The sequence below is a fragment of the Diabrotica virgifera genome, chromosome 2 (genome assembly GCF_917563875.1).
Source record: "Diabrotica virgifera virgifera chromosome 2, PGI_DIABVI_V3a".
NCBI lineage: Eukaryota > Metazoa > Arthropoda > Insecta > Coleoptera > Chrysomelidae > Diabrotica > Diabrotica virgifera.
In genome coordinates this window covers 279581993-279606012 of record NC_065444.1, presented here as the reverse complement: position 1 = coordinate 279606012, position 24020 = coordinate 279581993, and the positions used below count along the sequence as shown (strand labels likewise).

The 24020-nt window shown below is 35.5% G+C and overlaps 1 protein-coding gene across 1 annotated transcript in view; it reads right to left on the bottom strand.

The window, feature by feature from the left end:
* Window positions 1–425: 425 nt before the first annotated feature.
* Window positions 426–24020, bottom strand: part of LOC126880653 (receptor expression-enhancing protein 5-like) — a 51446-nt gene continuing 27851 nt past the window's right edge. Inside the window, exons 3-4 of the mRNA XM_050644695.1 lie at window positions 20528–20675; window positions 426–785 (exon numbers count right to left, since the gene is read on the bottom strand). Coding sequence (XP_050500652.1) covers window positions 757–785; window positions 20528–20675 — 177 coding nt within the window. The 3' untranslated portion in view covers window positions 426–756. The remainder of the gene's footprint in view (window positions 786–20527; window positions 20676–24020) is intronic.

Below are 24020 nucleotides of genomic sequence, written 5' to 3'. Positions count from 1 at the left end.
ACACAAAATCTAGACATTGGATAAAAAAGTTTATTTGAAGAAAGTGTATTTTTTTGTTCTTCTTAATGGCGGTATAGGTTCGTTTTTTTAATATTGTATTTAATTACAGAGTAATTTCCACATATTAATATATTTTTCAAATTGAGCTCTGTACCGCCATTCTTTATTATATTACGAATACGTGTGCCAAATATCTCGAAAAAATATTCAAAATTACAGCCGCAATCTTGGAACGCGTTTTTGCTACCTGTTGATCGCTACTGTTTCCTCTTAATAACATCTTATTTTTTTTCATAGTTCTTAATTATTGCTAGTCTTAAAAATATATTAGCATTTATGATTTACATAAACCCGATGACTGACAGAGTATATGGGAAAAAGAAAGAACAAGTGATTTGGTTAAGGTCGAAAATAACCGAAACATATTTATTGAACAATTGTATTTATTTGGTGCCCAAAAAGTCTCAAAATAGTTTATATCTTTAAAAAGTACCCTTTAAAATTTCAAGTAGTTTAAACAAGTGCTTAAGCAAATATTGAACAATTTTACAAAAACTCTTTAAAAAAATTAAGCCTTCAATAATTGGGATATATTTAAAAATTAATACCATTCATATGAGATTATATATAATCACAACAATACCAATAAAGTACTTGGCTTATATAAATATCTTAGAATATGGATAATATCCAGTTTATATAAATAAAACATTCCATCAATGGAAAAAAGTTCAGACCTTTCGATGTTGGCTATTTTCACTCTGCTTTTTCCGACACTTTGTTAACTAAAAAAAAAGACATTATATTAGTGATGATATAAATGACACTCAAATTACATACTATATTACTACATACAGTAAACCAGTTTTATAACGTTAAACGCCTTTCTGTTCCTAATCGCCACTCCTTTCTATTGTGGCAGTTTTCATCTCGTTTTCTTCATTTTCTTTTTTTCTGTGGGAATTCATTCTCAACACTTTTTTGGGAATTCTTCTTTCCTCCATTCGTCTTACGTAGCCGTACCATACTAGCTGTTGTGTTTCGACGTCATCTATGATTCTTCTTTCTATTAGACGGAGAGGCAGCGCTGAAAATCTCTTTGAATTTACTAAAGCTAGATTTTTCACAGTTGATTACTGTGAGTGTGTAGAGAAACATACTGCGGTCGGTTAAGCGAAACGTAGAACAGGGGTTACTGAGAGGGTATCAAAGTTGCTTTCCTACGAAGGTAATTAAATTCATTCAATAAGGCTGAAAATCAGTACCTACACACATTCTAAATTAAATACCGGGTGTCCACTTATATTTTCCCCCATTTTAACTGCCTATAACTTCTAAACGGCTCAAGATAGAAATATGCGGTTTTCGCTGAAATGTTTTATTTTAGTAAAAGTTTTGTCTGAATGGACTGAATTTTTTATATCGCTTGCAAATACGAAAAAAAATGGAGGATTTTTAAAAAAAACGTTGACTTTTTTTTAATGGAACGCCCAGTATATTTTTTTGTAAATTGAAAAAAAGGTCATTCACCTATCCAGCGATATAAAGTTTTTCAAAATCGATTGTCAAATCACTGAGTAATTAATTTTTAAAATGAGAGGTGCAACGTGGATATCACATACCTAAACAACATAATATGTGATTTCCACATTGCATCTCTCATTTTAAAAATTAATTGCTGTCATTTGAGCACCGATTTTAAAAAAATTTATATCGTTGGATAGGGAAATGACCATTTTTTCAAGTTTTTAGGTAAATGACCATTTTTTATGTCGCTTTTAAATAAAAAATGGCGGATTTTTGGAAAAAAAACGTTGTTGACTTTTTTTATTGAAACACCCAGTATATTTTTTGTAGCTTGAAAAAACGGCCATTTACCTATCCATCGATATTAAATTTTTTAAAATCGGTTGTCAAATGACTGAGCAAATAATTTTTAAAATGAAAGATGCAATGTGGAAATCACATAACATAATATCATTTTGCTTAGTTATGTTATTTAGGTATGTGATATCCACGTTGCACCGCTCATTTTAAAAATTAATTACTCAGTGATTTGACAACCGATTTTAAAAAACTTTATATCGCTGGATAGGTGAATGACCTTTCTTTCACTTTACAAAAAAATATACTGGGTGTTCCATTAAAAAAAAGTCAACAACGTTTTTTTCAAAAATCCGCCATTTTTCTTTTCGTATTTGAAAGCGATATAAAAAATTCAGTCCATTCAGACAAAACTTTTACTAAAATAAAACATTTCAGCGAAAACCGCATATTTCTATCTTAAGCCGTTTAGAAGTTATAGGCAGTTAAAATGGGGGAAAATATAAGTGGACACCAGGTATAAATAAAAGTTATTATAGTCGGTCAGCTGTATGATGGGACAGAGCCGGTCGGTCGGCCCCAATAGTCGATTGAGGAAATGAAGCATTTTGGCTCGCAATTTTTTCGTCCAGCATGGATTTACTTGAAATTTTCACAGAAGGTAGGGAATAGTAAAGTGATCATTTTCTATATCATGCCGCTATCATACGCTAGGCGTAGTTGCCATCCCATCTCGGGGGTGGGAGTTTTTAATTACATTTTAACCATGTAATTCGATGGAAAAAGTGATTCTAAAAAAATGTTTTTTACATTTTCTTCGTAAACTAATATTTTTCGAGTTATTCGCGCTTGAAAATAACAGTTTTTCGACGAAAAAATCGACTTTTTTAGAGGTTTTTTTTGAGAATACCTCGAAAAATATGCATTTAATCAAAAAATCTGTAGATATCAAAATTGTATCATTTAGTAGAAACACAAACCAAATTCTTTTCCAATAATATCTTTAAGACCAATACAAACCGAGATACGGCATGTTAAAGGTTAGCTTTTTTCGTCAAATGCATAATTTGAAATATTCAAAGTAGTCCTGTCGCCAGGGGGGGTACAACGGCCTCCTGTATTCAGATGGACTTACCCAAGTTTTTATTATGTATTTTGGCCCGTAGAACACGAATTTTTTGGGTAACAGTTGATCCGGATGTCGATAAGATTGTTATAAACAAAGAAGTTGAGGAATTACATAACAGCGATTTCTCGCAAAACAAAACATGTTTTTGTATTTTTTGGGCCATTCTAACCAAAAAATGTTTCTACAAGTTTTTTCGTAGGATGCATAGTTTTCGAGATAAACGCGGTTGAACTTTCAAAAAATCGAAAAATTGCAATTTTTGAACCCGAATAACTTTTGATTAAAAAATAAAATAGCAATTCTGCTTACTGCATTTGAAAGTTCAAGTCAAATTCTATCGGTTTCGAATATATACATTGCTAAAAATTTATGTGTTTATTGCTAAAAAAAGCTATAAACACATAGTGTTTCCCGTGCCTAATACATGCGTTTACATGCATGCTACGTAGAAATAGCCTCGCTTGCACTTGTACCTACTCTACCTACTCGTTCGATTTTAAATGAGAAATCATTGAAAACATCACTCCAGCACTAGGTGTTTATACTTTTGTTTAACAATAAAATAATAAATTTTTAGCAATGCAAATAACTAAAACCGATATACTTTGACTTGAACTTTCAAATGCGGTAAGCAGAATTGCTATTTTATTTTTTAATCAAAAGTTATTCGGGTACAAAAATTGCAATTTTTCGATTTTTTGAAAGTTCCACCGCGTTTATCTCGAAAACTATGCATCGTACGAAAAAAATTGTAGGAACACTTTTTGGTTAGAATGGCCCAAAAAATACAAAAACATGTTTTGTTTTGCGAGAAATCGCTGTTATGTAATTCCTCAACTTCTTTGTTTATAACAATCTTATCGACATCCGGATCAACTGTTACCCAAAAAATTCATGTTCTACGGGTCAAAATACATAAAAAAACTTGGGTAAGTCCATCTGAATACAGGAGGCCGTTGTACCCCCCTGGCGACAGGACTAAAGCCAAATAATGGGAAAAATTTGCATTTTTAGAGGAAAACCTAAAGAATCTTTTTTCAAGTATACAATTACACCTTTCAAAAAAAAAAAATAATAAAAAGTTTCTAGCATGAAAATTAAGCGACTTATAATCAAAAAAATGTCGGTACCTGCTTTTCTTTACGAAAAAATCAGTGAAAACAACCCCCTAACTATCTTCCTAATTCAAAATTGGTCTTCACCTTTCTGTAGTTCCTTTTATATTTATATTGTCAATACACTCAAGGCGTTTGACCCATTTAAAATACCTAATTTTGGAAAAAGAGTTTAAAGAAAAATTGATTTTTTGCAATTTGGTTATTTCACCTTCTACCTCAAAATATCTCCGAAAATACTGAAAATATGAAAAAAATTATAAACTACTAAATTGTAGCTTTTTAATGACTAAAATTACCCTGTGCATAGATTTTCATTACAGTGAATAGTTAGAGAGATATAACTGTTTAAAACCTCTATTTACCAGCAAACACCCCTGTTTAGGCAATACGTAAAGTATCCTTAACAATAGTAACCTATACTTATTGTACGGTTATAGAGTATATTCCCATAGGTAAGCTGGTTAAGAGTAGATAACGATTTTTCATATGTAATTTAAAGTATTATCTGCATAAATGGCACAAAGAATATTTGCTACGAGAGGTATATGGTTCAAAATGCATACAGTATCACGACTAATAAGTTATGTTCACATACATGTAGAGTACTTACAGTTTTATTCCTTGATGACGTGTCACATCAGAGCTCTGATTGAATTCCATAATCCATTTGGTTCATTTGTAAGGCACTCACTAATACGCTAAATAAATCATCGTCGATAATACTGAGCAGATTGAATTATCTGAGCGGTATAAAACGATAGCAAAAAAAGCCGGTAAAATGCGGCCTTTTTACGAATAGCGGGAGCGTCGATAGATTAGAGATGATTCTCGTTAGGAAGCTTTTGACGATCTGCCCCGGCGAGGGGTTCAAATGCGAGTCTCAACAATAACCTGGAGTTTCCAGAAAGGTTACATAAATACTACTTGAATTTTAAGTAATCAGTAGTACAGGGGCGTAACTAATTATTTTAGTGAGCCGTGTATAATATATTTATTGTACATATTGCCGGGGGCGACAGGCGAGAGAGATGGCCTATATCACCTCGAAGAGAGGGGATTGGCAAAGATGTGCACAACGATAAGAAATGTTTGAAGAAATTAGAGTTTATATACACAAGGGGTAACAACGATAAAATGGAGGAAAACGATAAGTTTTCCCCCTAGGGATAGATTTTAATCTTCCAGGGGAATCACAGCGATTTTCGTAATACCACGAAGAAAATCACCGTGAGTAGTGTGAATCTTGACAGTACGAACTAGACCATCCTTACCAGGCAATACATCTATTACCCTGGCAGTTGGCCATAAGAGTGGAGGAGTACCATCCTCCTTCAACAGAACCAAATCCCCGATCTTGACAGGGTCAGTAGGGTCGGTCCATTTATTTCTTTGCTGCAGGAGGCAAAGATAGTCTTTTTTCCACAATTTCCAAAATTGCTGTTGAATTTTACTAATACGCTGAAAAAGATTCAACCTATTTTCAGGTATCTCTGAAACACTTGGTTCAGGGGGCGCGGTTAAACTTCTTTGAACTAAGAAGTGAGCTGGAGATAGGAAAGCGAAGTCATTGGCGTCAGACGACATCCTAGTGATGGGTCTCGAATTTAGAATAGCCTCGATTTGGCATAATACTGTGTTAAACACTTCAAAGGTGAAGTGGGAATTTCCTATAATTCGATAGAGGTGATACTTCACACTCTTTATTCCTACCTCATGGAGGCCGAATTGATGGGGGTTGCGGGGAACACCCATCTTGAAAGTTATGGAGTTTTGAGTACAGAATTCCTTAATCTGTTCCGAATTATTTTGATTTAAGAAAAAATCATAGAATTCGCGCATTTCATTTTTTGCCCCATGGAAATTTGTGGCATTGTCGCTCCAAATAATACTGGGCGTGGATCTTCTGGCAATAAACCTTTTCAGAGTAAGAATATAGGCTTCTGCGCTTAATCCTGTGACGAGTTCGATATGAACACATTTAGTGCTCATGCAAATGAAATAGGCTACGTATGCTTTGTAAAGCGGTGCCTTCCTCAAATGTGAGGACTTAATTAAGAAGAACCCCCCATAGTCCACTGAGACGACTTGGAAGGGTCTAGTGGGGAGTACACGATCGGGATGCATATCTGCCATCTGTTGAACAGAATTGGGTGTCATGAATCGGAAACAGTTTACACACTTACGAATTAAGCGTTTAATCTGTCTTAATCCGTCAATTGGCCAGTACTTCATTTTGACATACGAAAGTACTGTTTGCGCGCCTGAATGTAATAACTTATGATGAGCTTGAGTCAAGATTAGTTCTACAACTCGACATTTAGAAGGAAGTAGAATGGGGTGTTTTTGATTATACGATATGGGGGCGTGTCGGAGACGTCCTCCCACACGAATCAGCCCATCATTATGTTGTAGGAAGGGGTTGAGTTTACGAATGGCTTTATTGGTCACGAGTTTAGCATTTTTCAATTCAAGAATCTCTTTTTTAAAGTAGATACTTTGGATATACCTGATGATCGCGTGATCAGCGATCTCCATTTCGGGTGGCGTCAATATATCCGTATCTCGTGGAGAGTTATTTATTTTCTTTTTAATATTACTGATGAATCTAAAAAGATAAGCGACAATTCTTTGAATTTTACGAAAAGAAGAAGATTTAGCGAATAGATTTTCAAAGGTGTCGTTGAGTTCGTGATTTGTTGCTATGTTTGAGACAACTAACTTCCTTAATTCAGGAAGATCATCCTGAAAATGAGGAATTTGATGAAGAGAAAAATCGATGGGATTGTCTCTAATAAAGCTAGGTCCGCATAACCAGTCTTCGGTGGTCTGGGGATTATCAAAGACATTTATCCCTCTGGAAGCGGGGTCAGCGATGTTTTCGTGACTTCTGACGAAATGGAAATCACAAGGAAAAGTTTCCAACAAGGAATTGACCTTTTGAATTCTGTTTTGTACAAAAATGTTCCAAATGTGTTTTTTAGAAAGTATCCAAGACAAGGCAATTGTAGAGTCAGCAAAGAGATGAGATGAAGATATACTCAAATTTTTCTTGAAGATGTGAAAAAGTCTATGAGCCAGAGTGACTCCCAACACTATTCCACAAAGTTCCAATTTGGGGATGGTGAGTTTATTTTTTAGCGGAGAAATTTTGTTTTTAGAAGCGATAAGCCGCGACGATACAGAAAAGTCTGAGTATGTCGCTTTGAGATACACACAAGTGCTGTATATTTTTTCCGATGCGTCGGTGAAAATAATTAATTGAACATCAACAACTTTCTTTTGTAAAAGTAAGCATCGAGGTACCTTGACCTCTTCTATAGTTTTGAATGTCGATAAGAGGTTTTGCCAATTTTTCATAATGATGGGTGAGTCAATGGGTTGATCCCAGTCCAATTTCTGGGACCATATTTCCTGTATCAAGAGCTTAGCGTTCACAAGGACAGGGGATAACCATCCTAGCGGGTCATACAAAGTAGCAATGTAGGAGAGAATAGTACGTTTAGTAACAACATTAGCCAATTTGAAGATAGGAGTTTTAAACGAAAAGTGGTCGCGTTCTGAATCCCAGAATATGCCTAAGACTTTATCAGATCCCGTGAAGTTAAGACTGACTTCAGAGACGGGATTTAAATTGTGTTGAGACAGAAATTCTGAAGAACTGCAGTTCCACTTGTGGAGGAGGAAACCATGGGTTTCTAGCAAAGAAGTTAATTGTTCGAAAAGACAACTTAATTCATGAAGACTGTCAGCACCGCTGATCAGGTCATCCATATAGATAGATTCTTGCAGAACACTAGTAGCAAGTTCGTGGGTATGTTTGTTGTTGTCAGCGATGTGCTTGATAACTCTTTGAGCGATAAATGGGCTACTTGGGAGCCCGAAGGGTAATCTTTGAAATTGATAGCACCGTAAAGGCTGCTGAATATTGTCCCTAAAGAGAAAATTTAACAGAAATGTTTCAGTGGGACAAATGGCGATTTGTAGGAACATAGCCTTGATGTCGCCTACTAGTGCGAATTTAAACTGACGAAACTTAGCGAGAATGTCAAAAAGTTCATGTTGGACGACATAACCTTTGTCTATGACGTCACTGAGGGAGATTCCCGTAGACGATTTATTGTTTGGATCGAAAACTATACGAGTGGAAGTAGTAGAGTTGGATTTGAAAACGGGAAAGTGAGGGAGAAAGTAATTAGGTTTACCTGAGTCATTTAGCATTTTTAACGGCACTTGAATTATTTGTCCGTTATTGAGATATTCCGATATAATGTCCTGATATTTTTCCAATAAATCAGGGTTGAGTTGAAAACGTTTCTCGAGACTGAGAAAACGTCTTTTTGCCGAGAGAAACGAATTTCCCATGTCTATATCTTCGATAGGGAGTTTGAGATTGAGTGTGGACTCATATCGTCCATTGGGGAGAACATTAACATGTTTTACAAAATTAATTTCAGCGGGGTGATCATTAATGAGATCGGTGTTCTGAGGAGCGGCTTCTTCCAGCTCCCAGAATTTTTGTAAATGATCGGATAGTTCCTCGTTGGACACTACCGGCTCATTTACGGCGGAAGGAGTGTTATGAGAACAACAAGTAACGAGAGAGTTTGAATAAAATTCCAAAGCCTTTTTAGTATTTTTCGACTTAAGAGCAAAGTCTGGAACTGACCCTGATATCGTGTACCCGAGTAGAGTGCGTTGAAGAACGGGAAGACCTTTTCCCAAACGAATTATTTCAGGTTGAATGATATCGTTATACAGGTCTGCACCGAGCAGGATACCAATTGGGGATGTTACATGGAACATCGGATCACCTAATGGTATCTCTGAGGGTATGTTTAGTTTGCTCGCCGAAATAGAAATTTGAGGAAGCGGATTTGTTATCTTTGGGAGTACAGAGCACGAGATGTCAAAAGGAACGTCGTTAGCGACAGCGAAAATTGTTGTATCTACAATAGATTGAGACGAGGATGAGGTGGAGTTAATTCCATTGATCCGTAATTTTCCATCTCTAGTGGTGAGTGACAGTTCCTTTACGAGGTCAGCACTAATAAATGAAACCTGTGAGGCCGAGTCTAAGAGTGCCTTTGCGAAGACCCTCTTGCCGCTAGGAGCGACAAGATAGACCTGGAGTGTGCTTAATAACACCAAATGATTATCAAGCGAGGCTGCAGATAGAGCCATTGAATGTGGAGTCGAATTTTGAAGATTAACTTCCGTTTCAGGAGCTCTAACATGTGAGGGCCCCTGTTGTGAATTACCCTGTGTATGGGAGTTATTTGAGATAGCGGTTTTATTATGATTATTTGAGTTGTGTTGGCCAACAGCCGCGGAAGGGTTACTATGACCCGTTTTGTCGAAATGGAGCAACGTGTGATGACGAGATTTACAAACTATGCAAGAGAATTTGGATTTACACTGATCGAGCATGTGAGACCCAAGACAATTAATACAAAATTTATTTTGTTTGACAAAACTAAAACGTTCTTTAGAATTCAACTGCTTGAACTGAGGACAAGAGTAGATCGAGTGAGAGTCGTTGCAATAGGAACATTTCTTAGGACCTAAGCGAGGCGAAAGGTTACTGGTAGAAGTGTCTGAGGCTAGGTGTAAAGAGTGTCTGGAAGTAGTAGTCGATTTTGGTTTTGATTGAGATTGAATATTCTCAAGATGAACAACGCGTGTCTCGATTTCCCCTAGAAAATGGACAAAATCAGGGGTAGCTTGGCTACCACCGGATTGGAACTCAAGAGCCCTAATGGTAGGTGCGTCGAGTTTCTGAGTAGCGATATGTATGAGAAGTAAATGCAAGAGATCTGAAGGGGGCCTATTCAAGTTCAATAGGGCCTTGAAATTATTTGACATGACCGTATGAAAATTTCTTAATTGTGAGTGATTTGCGTTTCCAGAAATAGGAGGCGCATCAAGAATTTGAGAGATGAGAGTTTTGATAAGCGATTTAGAGTTGGCGTACCTTTGTGTCAGGTTATCCCGGGCTATTTTGTAATTGTCACCTGTGAGTGGGATATGCTCGAGAAGCGTCAAAGGCTCGGAAGTTAGAAAACTTTTGAGGTAAATGAGTTTTTCCAGATCACTTAATGTAGTATCAGATCCTATTATTGTATCAAAGGTCTCAATGAATGAATTGTATTCAGTAACTAAGCCAGTAAATGGTTTTAACTGAATACGAGGGAGGTTTACTGTTCGTTGCCTAGCCATAGACTGTGAGGTTAGAGAAGAATTAGGGTCAAATTGGAGGGAGGGGGTAGCAGTCACATTAGAACTTTCAATGACCTCTAACCTTTCTTCCAATAGAGAAATTGTATCCAAATATTTATCAAAAACCACAGAGGAATCAGTAGAGGGGGTAGGTTCCTCGGGGATCGTCTCCAGCACATTTTGAGCATCGCGGAAAAGTCCGTAAGAATGTTTGAGTTGTGAAATTATTTCACGAATTTTATATTTGTTTAGAGAATTAAGAGTTGTGGGAACCGAATCAGCCAACTTGGTTATATCAAGTTTTGCGGTGAGCCTCTGTCGGTTATATTTTGATCGGTCAGCCATGTTGCGAGAATGTGAGATTAGATAGATTATTTGCAAATGTCTAAACCTATAAATCGATGCGAAAATGAGAGAATATGTACAATATATTATATATTACACGTTTAATAGTGTGAGATTGGCTTAATAGTATCACCCTGTATGAGCGCAGATTAGTATATGAAATGCAAAACTATAAAATTTCAAAATATATGCAATTTTCCAAAATGGGTATTTTTCAGCAAGTGTGAGACACCCTTAACAAGTATTTAAATTAATTAAATTGAAGGAAAAAACAATTATTTATTTTCTATAGTTTTCTAGAAGTGTAAAATGAGCTTAAGCGAAGCTAAATGTAGCAAAAACTTACAATTTATGCAAGAAAACAAAATTATTTTTAATAATTTTTGTAACCTGTGAACCAGGCTTAATCGGATTCAAAATTATAAATTTAATTTAAATCAAAAGGTTGAACAAACAATGTTAAAATTATAACACCCGTACTATCAGCCAAGAAATGAGTACACTTTTTGTATACTATAAACAGAAAAATATATTTACGAAAATAAAATAATGTAATATATGCAAATATTTTTTCATACAAACAAAACGACTCCTTTATTTGAACAAAGCAAGTAGTTTCTGAAATTGCACGTGTAGACCGGGCTTAACAACCTACCAGCTATTGTAGAGACGTGCTGGGTTAAATACTGAGAATTTGAGTGCAGAAAGAGAGGAATATTTTATTTTTGTGCCGGGGCGGCGTGGCTTGGAAATTTCCAAATGCAACAGAAAGACACTATAAATGAAAAACCGTTATTCTCAGAATAGAGATTATCAAAATATGCAAATACGAAGGACCTTGAGGATTTAATTAATAAATAATTAATATGATACGGCTCGATGGAACAGAAATGTTTAGGCAATACGTAAAGTATCCTTAACAATAGTAACCTATACTTATTGTACGGTTATAGAGTATATTCCCATAGGTAAGCTGGTTAAGAGTAGATAACGATTTTTCATATGTAATTTAAAGTATTATCTGCATAAATGGCACAAAGAATATTTGCTACGAGAGGTATATGGTTCAAAATGCATACAGTATCACGACTAATAAGTTATGTTCACATACATGTAGAGTACTTACAGTTTTATTCCTTGATGACGTGTCACATCAGAGCTCTGATTGAATTCCATAATCCATTTGGTTCATTTGTAAGGCACTCACTAATACGCTAAATAAATCATCGTCGATAATACTGAGCAGATTGAATTATCTGAGCGGTATAAAACGATAGCAAAAAAAGCCGGTAAAATGCGGCCTTTTTACGAATAGCGGGAGCGTCGATAGATTAGAGATGATTCTCGTTAGGAAGCTTTTGACGATCTGCCCCGGCGAGGGGTTCAAATGCGAGTCTCAACAATAACCTGGAGTTTCCAGAAAGGTTACATAAATACTACTTGAATTTTAAGTAATCAGTAGTACAGGGGCGTAACTAATTATTTTAGTGAGCCGTGTATAATATATTTATTGTACAACCCCCTTATTCGAGCCCTTTAAACCCGCCCCAATTAAAAACTAAGGGATCTTACGGAATTTAATTTACACAGTCTTATAGCTCTTTAAAAATCCTACAAAATCATTTTTGAAGAAACTTTTCGAGGTTTTTGAGGTATTCTAAAAAAAACCCTTTAAAAAGTCGATTTTCTCGTCGAAAAACTGTTATTTTAAAACACGAATAACTCGAAAAATATTAGTTTTACGAAGAAAATGCAAAAAACATTTTTTTCTTAGAATCACTTTTTCCATCGAATTACATGGTTTAAATGTAATAAAAAATTCCCACCCCCAAGGTTTTAGCGTATGATAGCGGCATGATATAGAAAATTATCCTTGGACTATTCCCTACCTTCTGTGAAAATCTCAAGTAAATCCATGCTGGACGAAAAAATTGCGAGACAAAATGCTTCATTTGCTTAATCGACTATTGGGGCCGACCGACCGGCTCTGTCGCGTCATACAGCTCACCGACTATAATAACTTTTATTTATATTTAATTTAGAATGTGTGTACTAATTTTCATTCTTAGTAAATGGATTTAATTACCTTCGTAGGAAAGCAACTTGATACCCTCTCAGTAACCCCTGTTCTACGTTTCGCTTGAACGACCGCAGTATGTTTCTCTACACACTCACAGTAATCAACTGTGAAAAATCTAGCTTTAGTAAATTCAAAGAGATTTTTCAGCGCTGCCTCTTGGTCTATATTCCCTTTTGTTGTCTAATGTCCTCTCTTCTTGCCGACCTCCTCCAAAAATCTATCTCGGTAGATAGAAATTTAGCGTTGTACTTCTTGGTTAATTGCCAGACTTCAACTCCATAAGTTAATACTGCTTTTAATATTGCGTTGTAAATTCGTTTTTTATTCTGTTCTTATATTTTTTTGCCACTGTTCGATCCTAATTTGTATAAAATATTTTAAATTGTCAATATAAATTAAAGTAAAACAAGTACGTATACTATTTCACGGGGGACGAGTAGTTTTTGGAATCGGTAACCCAGAGCAACAGTCAGAAAATTAAATATCATATCTATCAAATAATTTCAACGAGAAAAAATATATTTTTGTGGAATCTACGTTCGCTTAGTGCTGTGGAATACGCTGAAATAAAGAACCTATCAAACCATCTTTAAACCTTGTGAATTTCCTACAGCAGAAACCATTGTGCAAAAAAGATAGGACATCACGAAAAGTGCTGAATACCCTCGTTGGCTTTTTACAGTCCTCCAACGAAGAAAAAGGGTTCAGAGCAAACATTGGTCTACTTCGTCCGGATTTTTTGACACCCGAAGAAAACATCGATCCCTTCGTCTGAATTTGGTACCTACAGCTTGCAGCATCGAGAAGTAAGGTTAGAATATTTGATTCACTTATTTTAATCTTGCTTTGAGAGTATATAATTTATTGGCATATGGTTTTGTTTTAGTTCATATTCTTTCTACTTTATCATACAAAATATTAAACATTTGGCACATTTCTTTAAAAACAAATTATAATTTTTGGATTTATATCTTAAAAAAAAAACTTACTTCTTTAAGCTAATTAACATATCTAAATATTGAAATAAACGTTATCAGATATTATTTGTATAATAATCTACAATATTAATCATATTAATTAATACATAATATACAACAACCAGCCTACCATAGCAGCACCCATCGAAGGGAATATCGTTTAATTATAATATAATCAACGCATTTAAAATCAATTTACTTATAATAAAGACATCCTAAGCATTATTAATATTTGGCCCAACATAGCCGTATCATCCTTATACCTAATCCACATCTTCAACAATTTATTTTTTATTGCTTACTTAGCTTATCTACTTATTTTAACTTGGTACTGCAACTAATAGCTAGCAATATTCTTATTAATTAGTATATTCCACAAAACAGTAAATTTATAACCTTCTCTCAAACCTATTAGCGTTAATTAATTGATAAAAATGGCTAGTGCTGAAGACCTTAAACATCTTGTAGCTCGTCGTGGCACTGTTAAATCCACAGTGACTCGTTTTAACACTTTCCTTGAAAAATGTGTAACTCCTTTATCTGACACAATCCGTCTTGAATTACAAGCGCGTCTGGATGCCTTAAAGGAGTTAGTTGTTGAGTTTGAAAAGGTACAGTGTGACATTGAACGTATTTGTTTATTTGATACAACCTCTAACCTCGGCAATCAAGATGATGAACGAGGAGAGTTCGAAAGCAAATATTATGCCTTAGTAGCTAAAGCAACATTACTTCTCAATCCCACATCAACGGAGCAACCACCCATTCATGGGTCATCTTCATCCATGTCATCTTCGCCAATGCTCAACTCTCATCGTCTTAATTCATATTTACCACCAATCCCTTTGCCCATATATTCTGGCACATATGAAAATTGGACAAATTTCAAAGAAACCTTTGAGGCACTTATTGAGAACAATCCTACTATTCATAAAATCGAAAAATTTTATTATCTTAAATCCAGTCTAAAGGGAGAAGCCGCTCAAATTATTGGAGCACTCTCCGCAACCGAAGCAAATTATGAAGCGGCTTGGCATCTATTGTGCGACCGTTATGAAAACAAAAGGGCAATTATTCATGCTCATGTCAAATCCATCTTCGAGCTAAGTCCTACTAAAGATGAGTCGTCTCGTTCCTTGAGAAAACTTTTAGACACTTTCGTCAACCATTTCAAATCCTTGGAAAACTTAGGGGAACGCGTTTTCGAGTGGAGTACCATTCTAATATATCTTTTAACATCCAAAATTGACATCAATTCTCGAAAAGAATGGGAAAGAGTCTCAGCAGGAAAGCAATCTCCCGATGTGAAACACTTCTTAAAATTTTTATCAGAAAGGTGTAAAATTTTAGAATCTGTTGAACAAAAATGCGACCAAAAGATATCTCATAAAAGAGATTGGCATAATGTCAAGTCATCTGACAAATCTTCAACCCTTACCGCATTAGCTCAAGTGCCACCAAGGTGCAGTTTATGCTCAGATAACCATTTTATCTACTCTTGTTCTAAGTTTCATGCCATGCCGATACCGGACCGTTTTGCAAAAGCAAAGGAGCTTCATCTGTGCACCAATTGCTTAAGGTCCGGACATAAAACTTTGGATTGTAAATCTAGCTACTTTTGTAAGACTTGTCAAAATAAACACCATAGCCTTTTACATAGAACTCAATCCGAGTCGCAAAATCATAATAAAAACCATATATCTTCCACATCTAATCTTCCCCAATCTCATCAAAATAATCCTAGCACTTCTAGACAACCAGAGACATCCTGTAACTTATATTCATTTAATCAAAATCCCAATTCATTCATACTGTTAGCTACTGCTGTAGTAAAAACATTTGACAAAAATCGGCAACCCACACTGGCCAGAGCCATCTTAGATAGTGGAAGCCAATCCAATTTTATTACTCAAGAACTATTTGAGAAACTAAATCTTCCATATGAACATGTTAACCTACCTATAACAGGTATAAATCACGTTACAACTTCACTTACTAAACGTGTAAAATTAGAAGTAAAATCTTTAAACGGAGATTTCACTTTCAAAATGCCTGCTCTCGTAATTAATCAAATAACCGATCTAACACCACAGCATTCAATCAACCCTTCTTATATTAATATACCCAATAATATCACATTAGCTGACCCTCAGTTCTACGATCCTTCTGAAGTACACCTACTCATTGGTGCAGGTTTATTTTTTAATCTCATGGGTTCTGGACAAATAAAGGGTAATAAAGGTCAACCATTTTTACAACAAACGAAATTGGGGTGGGTAGTTAGTGGCCCAGTTCCTTCACAAGCTTATTGCTACCATTCTGGTCCCAGTTCTTGCTTTCTTTTATCGGCCGATCCTCTTCAGGCCTGTATCGAAAAATTCTGGAAAATTGAAGAGAATTATATTACGATTCCTTCTAAATACACTAAGGAAGAAGAAGAATGTGAAGTCCATTTTCAATGTACCACAATTCGCGACGACACTGGACGTTTTCAAGTGAGTCTTCCTCTTAAACCTCAAATTGCACAACTAGGCAAATCTTATGACATAGCTTTTAAACGATTTCTATCAATCGAAAGGAAGCTTCAGAAAAATCCCATTCTAAAACAAGCCTATTGCGAATTTATGTCACAGTACATCGAGCTTGGACACATGTCTAAAATTTCGGATCTTGAACCTGATTCTTCTCCTTTGTATTATTTGCCTCATCATGCTGTCGAAAAGAATGATAGTCTTACCACTAAAACTCGTATCGTTTTTGATGCCTCGTGTCCCACTTCTACCGGCATATCACTAAATCATACACTCAAGGTGGGCCCTGTTGTTCAAAGCGATCTTTTTTCCATATTGCTACGATTTAGACAGCACAACTTCGTATTTACCGGTGACATTGCCAAAATGTATCGACAAGTACTGGTCGAACCAGCACAGCGTAACCTTCAACGCGTGATATGGCGAAATGATCCTTCCCAAGAAATTACCATCTATCAGTTAAACACCGTGACATACGGCTTGGCAAGCTCATCATATTTAGCTACTAGATGCTTAAAGGAAATTTCTATACATTCTTTGGCTACATTTCCTGAAGAAAGTCGTAAGCTCAACCTAGATACGTATGTCGATGATGTGGTCACAGGTGCTTCAACTGAACAAGGCTTGATTTCTCTTCGTCGAAACTTAACTTCAATATTAAGTTCCTATGGCTTCAATCTAAGACAATTTTCATCAAACAGTACGGCCCTGCTATCAGATATAAATATAGACGATCACAAAGAAGAATATATAATAACAGATTCACCAAACAGTAAAACTCTTGGCATATCGTGGAATTCTTTAACTGACTCATTTATCTACAATACAAGGATAACAGCAAATCCATCCATTATTACAAAAAGGACAATCCTATCAACCATAGCTTCTATTTTTGATCCTCTAGGTTGCCTTGGGCCCATGATCGTTCAAGCAAAAGTTCTAATGCAAAAATTATGGATTCAGCGACTTAACTGGGATGATCCTATTCCTGTCGAACTCTATAAGATCTGGAAATCGTTTATAGACAACTTTACTCTCGTTAATTCTTTTAATATACCTCGTCAAGTCACCACGAAAGATACTATTTACATTGAGCTACATGGCTTTTCCGATAGTTCAATAAATGCATATGGAGCTTGCATATATGTACGATCTATTGATATACATGGTCGTATACTTAGCAATTTACTGTGCGCTAAATCACGTGTTGCTCCGTTAAAGGCTATTTCACTACCTAGACTGGAATTGTGTGGAGCACTTACTCTTGCTCGCCTAACTAAAAACGTAATCGAATCTTTAGAACTTACTTTCTCAAAAATTTATTTCTATACCGACTCCACAATTGTTCTATGCTGGTTGGGTCTTGAACCTCGCACTTTAAAAACATTCGTATGCAATCGTGTATCCGAAATCCAGCAATTGACAAAAATAGATGAGTGGCATCATATACCCTCCAATGTAAATCCTGCCGACATAATATCTAGAGGAGCTAGTCCGTCCGAATTGCATGAATGTGATTTATGGTGGCATGGACCTTCATTTTTGTTGCAATCTCAGGATACTTGGCCCTCAAACAATCATATATCGAACTTCACAGCTCATACTCCTGATCTCGATTTAATGGAACTTAATCCAAAATCTATTGTTCTATCATCTCAAGTATCTCATTCAATCTTAATATCTTCACTAGTTAATAGATATTCTAGTTATACTAAACTTCGGAACGTTCTGGCCTATTGTTTTCGATTTATCTACAACGCCAAGACTTCAAGGGAATTCCGGATAATTGGAGATCTCACCTTAACGGAGATGGTCCAAAGCACACATCATCTTGTTAGACACGTTCAGAGAGAAAGCTTTCCTGAGGATATTCACCAATTAAAGTCTCATGGTAAAGTCAAACCTTCCAGCAAATTAAGCTCTCTGAACGTATTCCTTGACGACCTAAACATAATCAGGGTGGGAGGTCGCTTAAGACACGCTTCTATCCAATTCTCAGCTAAACATCCGGTTTTACTTCCACATAAGCATCCTCTGACAGAATTAATTATATTTTATGAGCATAAGCGAAACCTTCATCCTGGAGCCCAGGCGACGCTATCCTTCGTCAGACAATCCTTTTGGCCATTAAACGGTAGAAATGTGGTCAGAAATGTTCTTCGTAAATGTATTCCATGTTTTAGAAGCAATGCTCAACCCATGGACAATTTAATGGGGGATTTACCACCCTCTCGAGTCAATATCTCTCATCCCTTTGCGCGCTCTGGCGTCGACTACGCTGGACCATTCAAACTTAAGGAATCGAAATTTCGAAATCGTCGGTTTACTAAGGCATATATTTGCGTATTCGTTTGTTTAACTACTAAAGCGATTCACATTGAATTAGCTAGTGAATTAACTTCGGAATGCTTCTTGAGCATCTTAAGACGTTTTGTTGCGAGACGAGGTCTATGCACCGATTTGTATTCAGATAATGGTACAAATTTCACTGGAGCTAACAACGAGCTGCAAGGTATATATAATGTATTAAAAACAAATGCCATCCGAGATTTTTCTCAAGAAAATAAAATAACATGGCATTTCATTCCTGCCAGATCTCCACACTTTGGGGGGCTATGGGAGAGTGCCATAAAATCAATAAAAACTCACTTGTACCGTATTATAAACAATTCCAATCCTTTATCCTATGAGGAATTATATACTCTTTTAGTTCAGATTGAAGGTGTATTAAATTCTCGACCCCTGTTTCCTATGAGCAACGATCCCAATGATATGGAAGTGCTGACTCCAGGCCATTTTCTCATTGGTCATCCGCTTAACATGGTTCCTGCTATAGACTATGAGGATTTTCCGATCAACCGGCTCACCCGATTTGAGCTCTTGCAGCGTATGATGCAGCACTTTTGGTCGAGGTGGAAAAATGAATACTTGCATACTCTGCAGCAACGAGAAAAGTGGAGATATAGCAAAGACACGGCCAAATTACAAGGACAGATGGTGCTCCTGAAGGATGATGGTCTTCCTCCGTATCAATGGTCCCGTGGATGTATAAGTGCTCTTCATCCTGGCAAAGACGGACTTGTGCGCGTCGTGAGCGTCGCTACCCCAAATGGAACTATCAAACGTAGCATTACTAAACTGTGCCCGTTACCCCATGAACAATAAACATTCGGTTTTTATTTTTTTTTTACTTTAACCGAAACAACTACTTTTAAATTTTCTTTCATTTATGTAGTATTTAGGTATGTATGTATAAGTATTGTATAATAAGTCATTGTAATTCTGCAAGCCACAGCCTAAGCGAGCCGATTTTTAAGTAATTAGTCACTACCTTTCTTTATTGAAGTGTATCCCTATATAACTTCAAGGGCGGCGGTATGTTCGATCCTAATTTGTATAAAATATTTTAAATTGTCAATATAAATTAAAGTAAAACAAGTACGTATACTATTTCACGGGGGACGAGTAGTTTTTGGAATCGGTAACCCAGAGCAACAGTCAGAAAATTAAATATCATATCTATCAAATAATTTCAACGAGAAAAAATATATTTTTGTGGAATCTACGTTCGCTTAGTGCTGTGGAATGCGCTGAAATAAAGAACCTATCAAACCATCTTTAAACCTTGTGAATTTCCTACAGCAGAAACCATTGTGCAAAAAAGATAGGACATCACGAAAAGTGCTGAATACCCTCGTTGGCTTTTTACAGTCCTCCAACGAAGAAAAAGGGTTCAGAGCAAATAGCCACTATATCGAATCACCTGTCTTCCCTTTACCTGTCTTTAATATTTTTTTCGTTTTGTCATGTACGCGTTTATTTTTATTCCCAGATATATTCATTGCAGCTTGCAATTATTTCCTGTTCCAGGTTAAGGTACTCGGTTCCTTCCCTTCCCACGCAATAGATATTGTATTTTTTTGGTATTTACCTACAGACCCCATTTTCTATATTCCTGTATTCTTTTCCTTGCCATATATTCAAGATCTTCCTTGTCCTTTACAATTACAATTTGGTCATCTGCAAAGTGTAGCATGCAGACTATCGTATGTCTTATCGATAGTCACATTTCATTGCACTTCTTCTTCCATTGTCTAAGGACTCAATAAATATATTGAATAATAGTGGCGATACACAGCATCCCTGCCTTAGTCCTTTAGTGACATATATTACTTTAACTTAACGATAATAAAATATTAAGTTGGAGATCTATTTTATAACAGGTAGTGCTGAATATATTTAAGGGATGGATTGTTACATTATGGTCTTCATAATAATGACATTAAAAGAGTAGAAAAATATCTTACCAGTGTCTTTAACTGTATTCTTCACTTTGTTAACAACTCCGTCGATTTCACCCTGGTGTTTTAAGAAGTAAGGCTTGATTACTCTACGGTAGAGGATTACTGAACCATTCATATCTCCAGGAAGCATAAGCCATACCATAAAAATGCACTAAAACAATTAAAACAAAACATTACTTTAATAAATTGGTTACTTGATAAATAGTTCAAAGATTAAAGACTTTACAAATCGATAATTTAAACTCAATTTCTTTGATTATTTCATTCATAGGAGATTCTGACCAATAGAAAGCTACAGAAATAAAAATTACAGTGATTATTGTTTGATGATTTTAACTTCCAATCGTATTCGCGGTGTGCAAGTACTTGGAAAGGGAAACGAGAAACGACCGTGCGCGAGTCGCGGAGAAATATTGCAACTATCTTAAATAATAATTCATATTGTCAATTGAAATTGTCAAATTGACGTATATTTCATACCTTCTGTCATTGACGCAGAAAAATTATATATTGCTCCACAATATTGATATGATATGCAATTATTATATAAAGGTAAATTTAATTAATTGTATTTTGCTTGCAGTACTGCATTTTAATAACTGATTTTATTTACTACATACAATTGTTTACGTTTGCTAAACATAACCTGTATCTTATTTTTTCTTCTTATTATTTTTTTGGACTATGGTCTTGACAATTATCCAGCAACCAGGACTAATATAATTGGCCAATATAATTAAAAGTGCGAATAAAAGTACAGAGCGTAGAAATAGAGGTCGCTTTGCCGAACTTGCACGGTCCCAATAGTAAGATATTTGATCACGTGTTTAATTCTGCTGTAAAAAATTACCGATACAATTTTTTTAAGTAGATTGTTTCTGTTTAATGGCAACCAGTTTCCTCGTTTTGACAATTGTCACATTTAAGAAAATATCCATAATATACGTATTAAAAAATAATTTTACGAATATCACACGACAGTAAGAATAAATAAGAAAATAATGCTTCATTTTTACTCAAATTTGTTGTCATTAGGCTCCCCTTCGGGTCGTGAAATTAAAACTGTCAAAGTGTCACTCGGGAAAAATTCGATAATTTTAGAGCTCTTGTGCAATTACTACTGATTATTTCATTGATGCTATGAAAAAATACATTCAGTGACATTAATGACAATTAATGTTTTAAAAATTATAAAAGTGATGACTTTCAACCGTAAAATATTTATAACAACTGTGTGTTTAATTGTACTAATTTGTACTTACATAAATAAATTACAATACAATTTTGGTTTTTAACAGTTTTATTCATGAAATAATCGCAACAAATTGCACTCAATCTCTAAAAATTAATATAGAATTTTTGCCCTCGTGACACTTTGAAAAAATTTCACTCGCCTTCGGCTCGTGAAATTAAAACTGTCAAAGTCTCACGAGGGAAAAATTCAATAATTTTAGAGCTCTTGTGCAATTACTACTGATAATTTTTGATATCTCGTCGTCAAGCATTACGTCAGATGCCCATCGTTACTACGCAAAAACGAACATTCAATGACATTAATGACAATTAATATTTTACAACTTGTCAAAGAGAACACCAGGAACAGGTTTAGCAAATATTCAGGCGAAGATATCAATAAAATATTAGTTAAAATTATTTGAAAAACAGTTTAATTCATGAAATAATCTCAGCGAATTACACTCGACCTCTAAAATTATTATCGACTGTTGCCCTCGTGACACTTTGACATAATTTCACTCCCGTTCGGGTCGTGAAATTAAAACTGTCAAAATGTCACTCGGGAAACAAATCGATAATTTTAGAGCTCTCGTGCAATTACTACTGAAAACTCGTTATCTTAATCTTTATATAGGGTGTCCCAAAAGTAGTGGAACGGTCGAATATTTCGCGAACTAAACATCGGATCGAAAAACTGAAAAATACGTATTCAATCATTTTCAAACATCTATCCAATGATACCAAACACCAACCCCCACTACACCCCCTGGAGGTGGGGTGGGGGGTAACTTTAAAATCTCAAATGGAAACCCCTAGTTTTTCTTGCAGATTTGGATTCGTTACGTAAAAGTAAGCAACTTTTATTCAAGACATTTTTTCGAATTGTGGATAGATGGCGCTATAATTGGGAATAACGATTTATCCTGATACCATAGGTAAATTATAGAAACGGTCTAATATCTCGAGAAATACACTTCCAAATGAAAAACCAAAAAATAGGTTTTTAATATTTTTCGAAAACCTATCGATAAACACCAAAAATGACCCTCCAACCCACCCCCTGGAGACGGGGTGGGGGGTAAATTTAAAATCTTAAATAGCAGCCCCCACTATTTATTGCAGATTCGAATTCGTCATGAAAAATTAAGCAATATTTATTCGAAACATTTTTTAAAATTACTGATAGATGGCGCTAATAAATCGTATTTTTCCAATTAAAGCGCCATCTATCAACAATTCTAAAAAATGTTTCGAATAAATATTGCTTAATTTTTCATGACGAATCCGAATCTGTAATAAAAAGTGGGAGTTGCTATTTAAGATTTTAAAGTTACCCCCCACCCCACCTCCAGAGGGTGGGTTGGAGGCTCATGTTTAGTGTTATTCGATAGGTTTTCGAAAAGTATTAAAAACCTTTTTTTTGGTTTCTCATTTGGATGTGTATTTCTCGAGATATTAGACCGTTTCTATAATTTACCTATGGTATCAGGATAAATCGTTTTTCTCAATTATAGCGCCATCTATCCACAGTTCGAAAAAATGTCTTGAATAAAAGTTGCTTACTTTTACGTAACGAATCCAAATCTGCAAGAAAAACTAGGGGTTTCCATTTGAGATTTTAAAGTTACCCTCCACCCCACCTCCAGGGGGTGTAGTGGGGGTTGGTGTTTGGTGTCATTGGATAGATTTTTGAAAATGATTGAACACGTATTTTTCAGTTTTTCGATCCGATGTTTAGTTCGCGAAATATTCGACCGTTCCACTACTTTTGGGACACCCTGTATAATCAAGTATATTCAAATGGGAAATAAGCCACAATAAATAAAATTCAAATAAGCCACAATTTTACCTAAAAATCATTTTTAGGTAAAATTGTGGCTTATTTCCCATTTGAATATACAGTGGAACCTCGATTATCCGTCTCTCCATTAACCGTCACCTCTGTTAACCGTCAGGATACATACAGAAGTTCTATTGACTACATAAGCAAAAACTTTAATGTAAAAAAATAAAAAAAGTTAATTTGATTTGTGATGAGGACACAAACGGCTATCCATTGCTGACAGATAAAGAAATCGTTGAAATGGCAACAAAGGCGGACCAAACAGATTCAGAAGCTGATAAAGACTTGGAATTTGACTGTAGCTATGTTGATAAACCTATTGTAACTGACAAAGGTTTGCGTAAATAATCTAGAGAAGCTGCATCACATATGCAATAATTCATCGAGTGGAATTCTCAACAAGAAGAAGCCAATAAA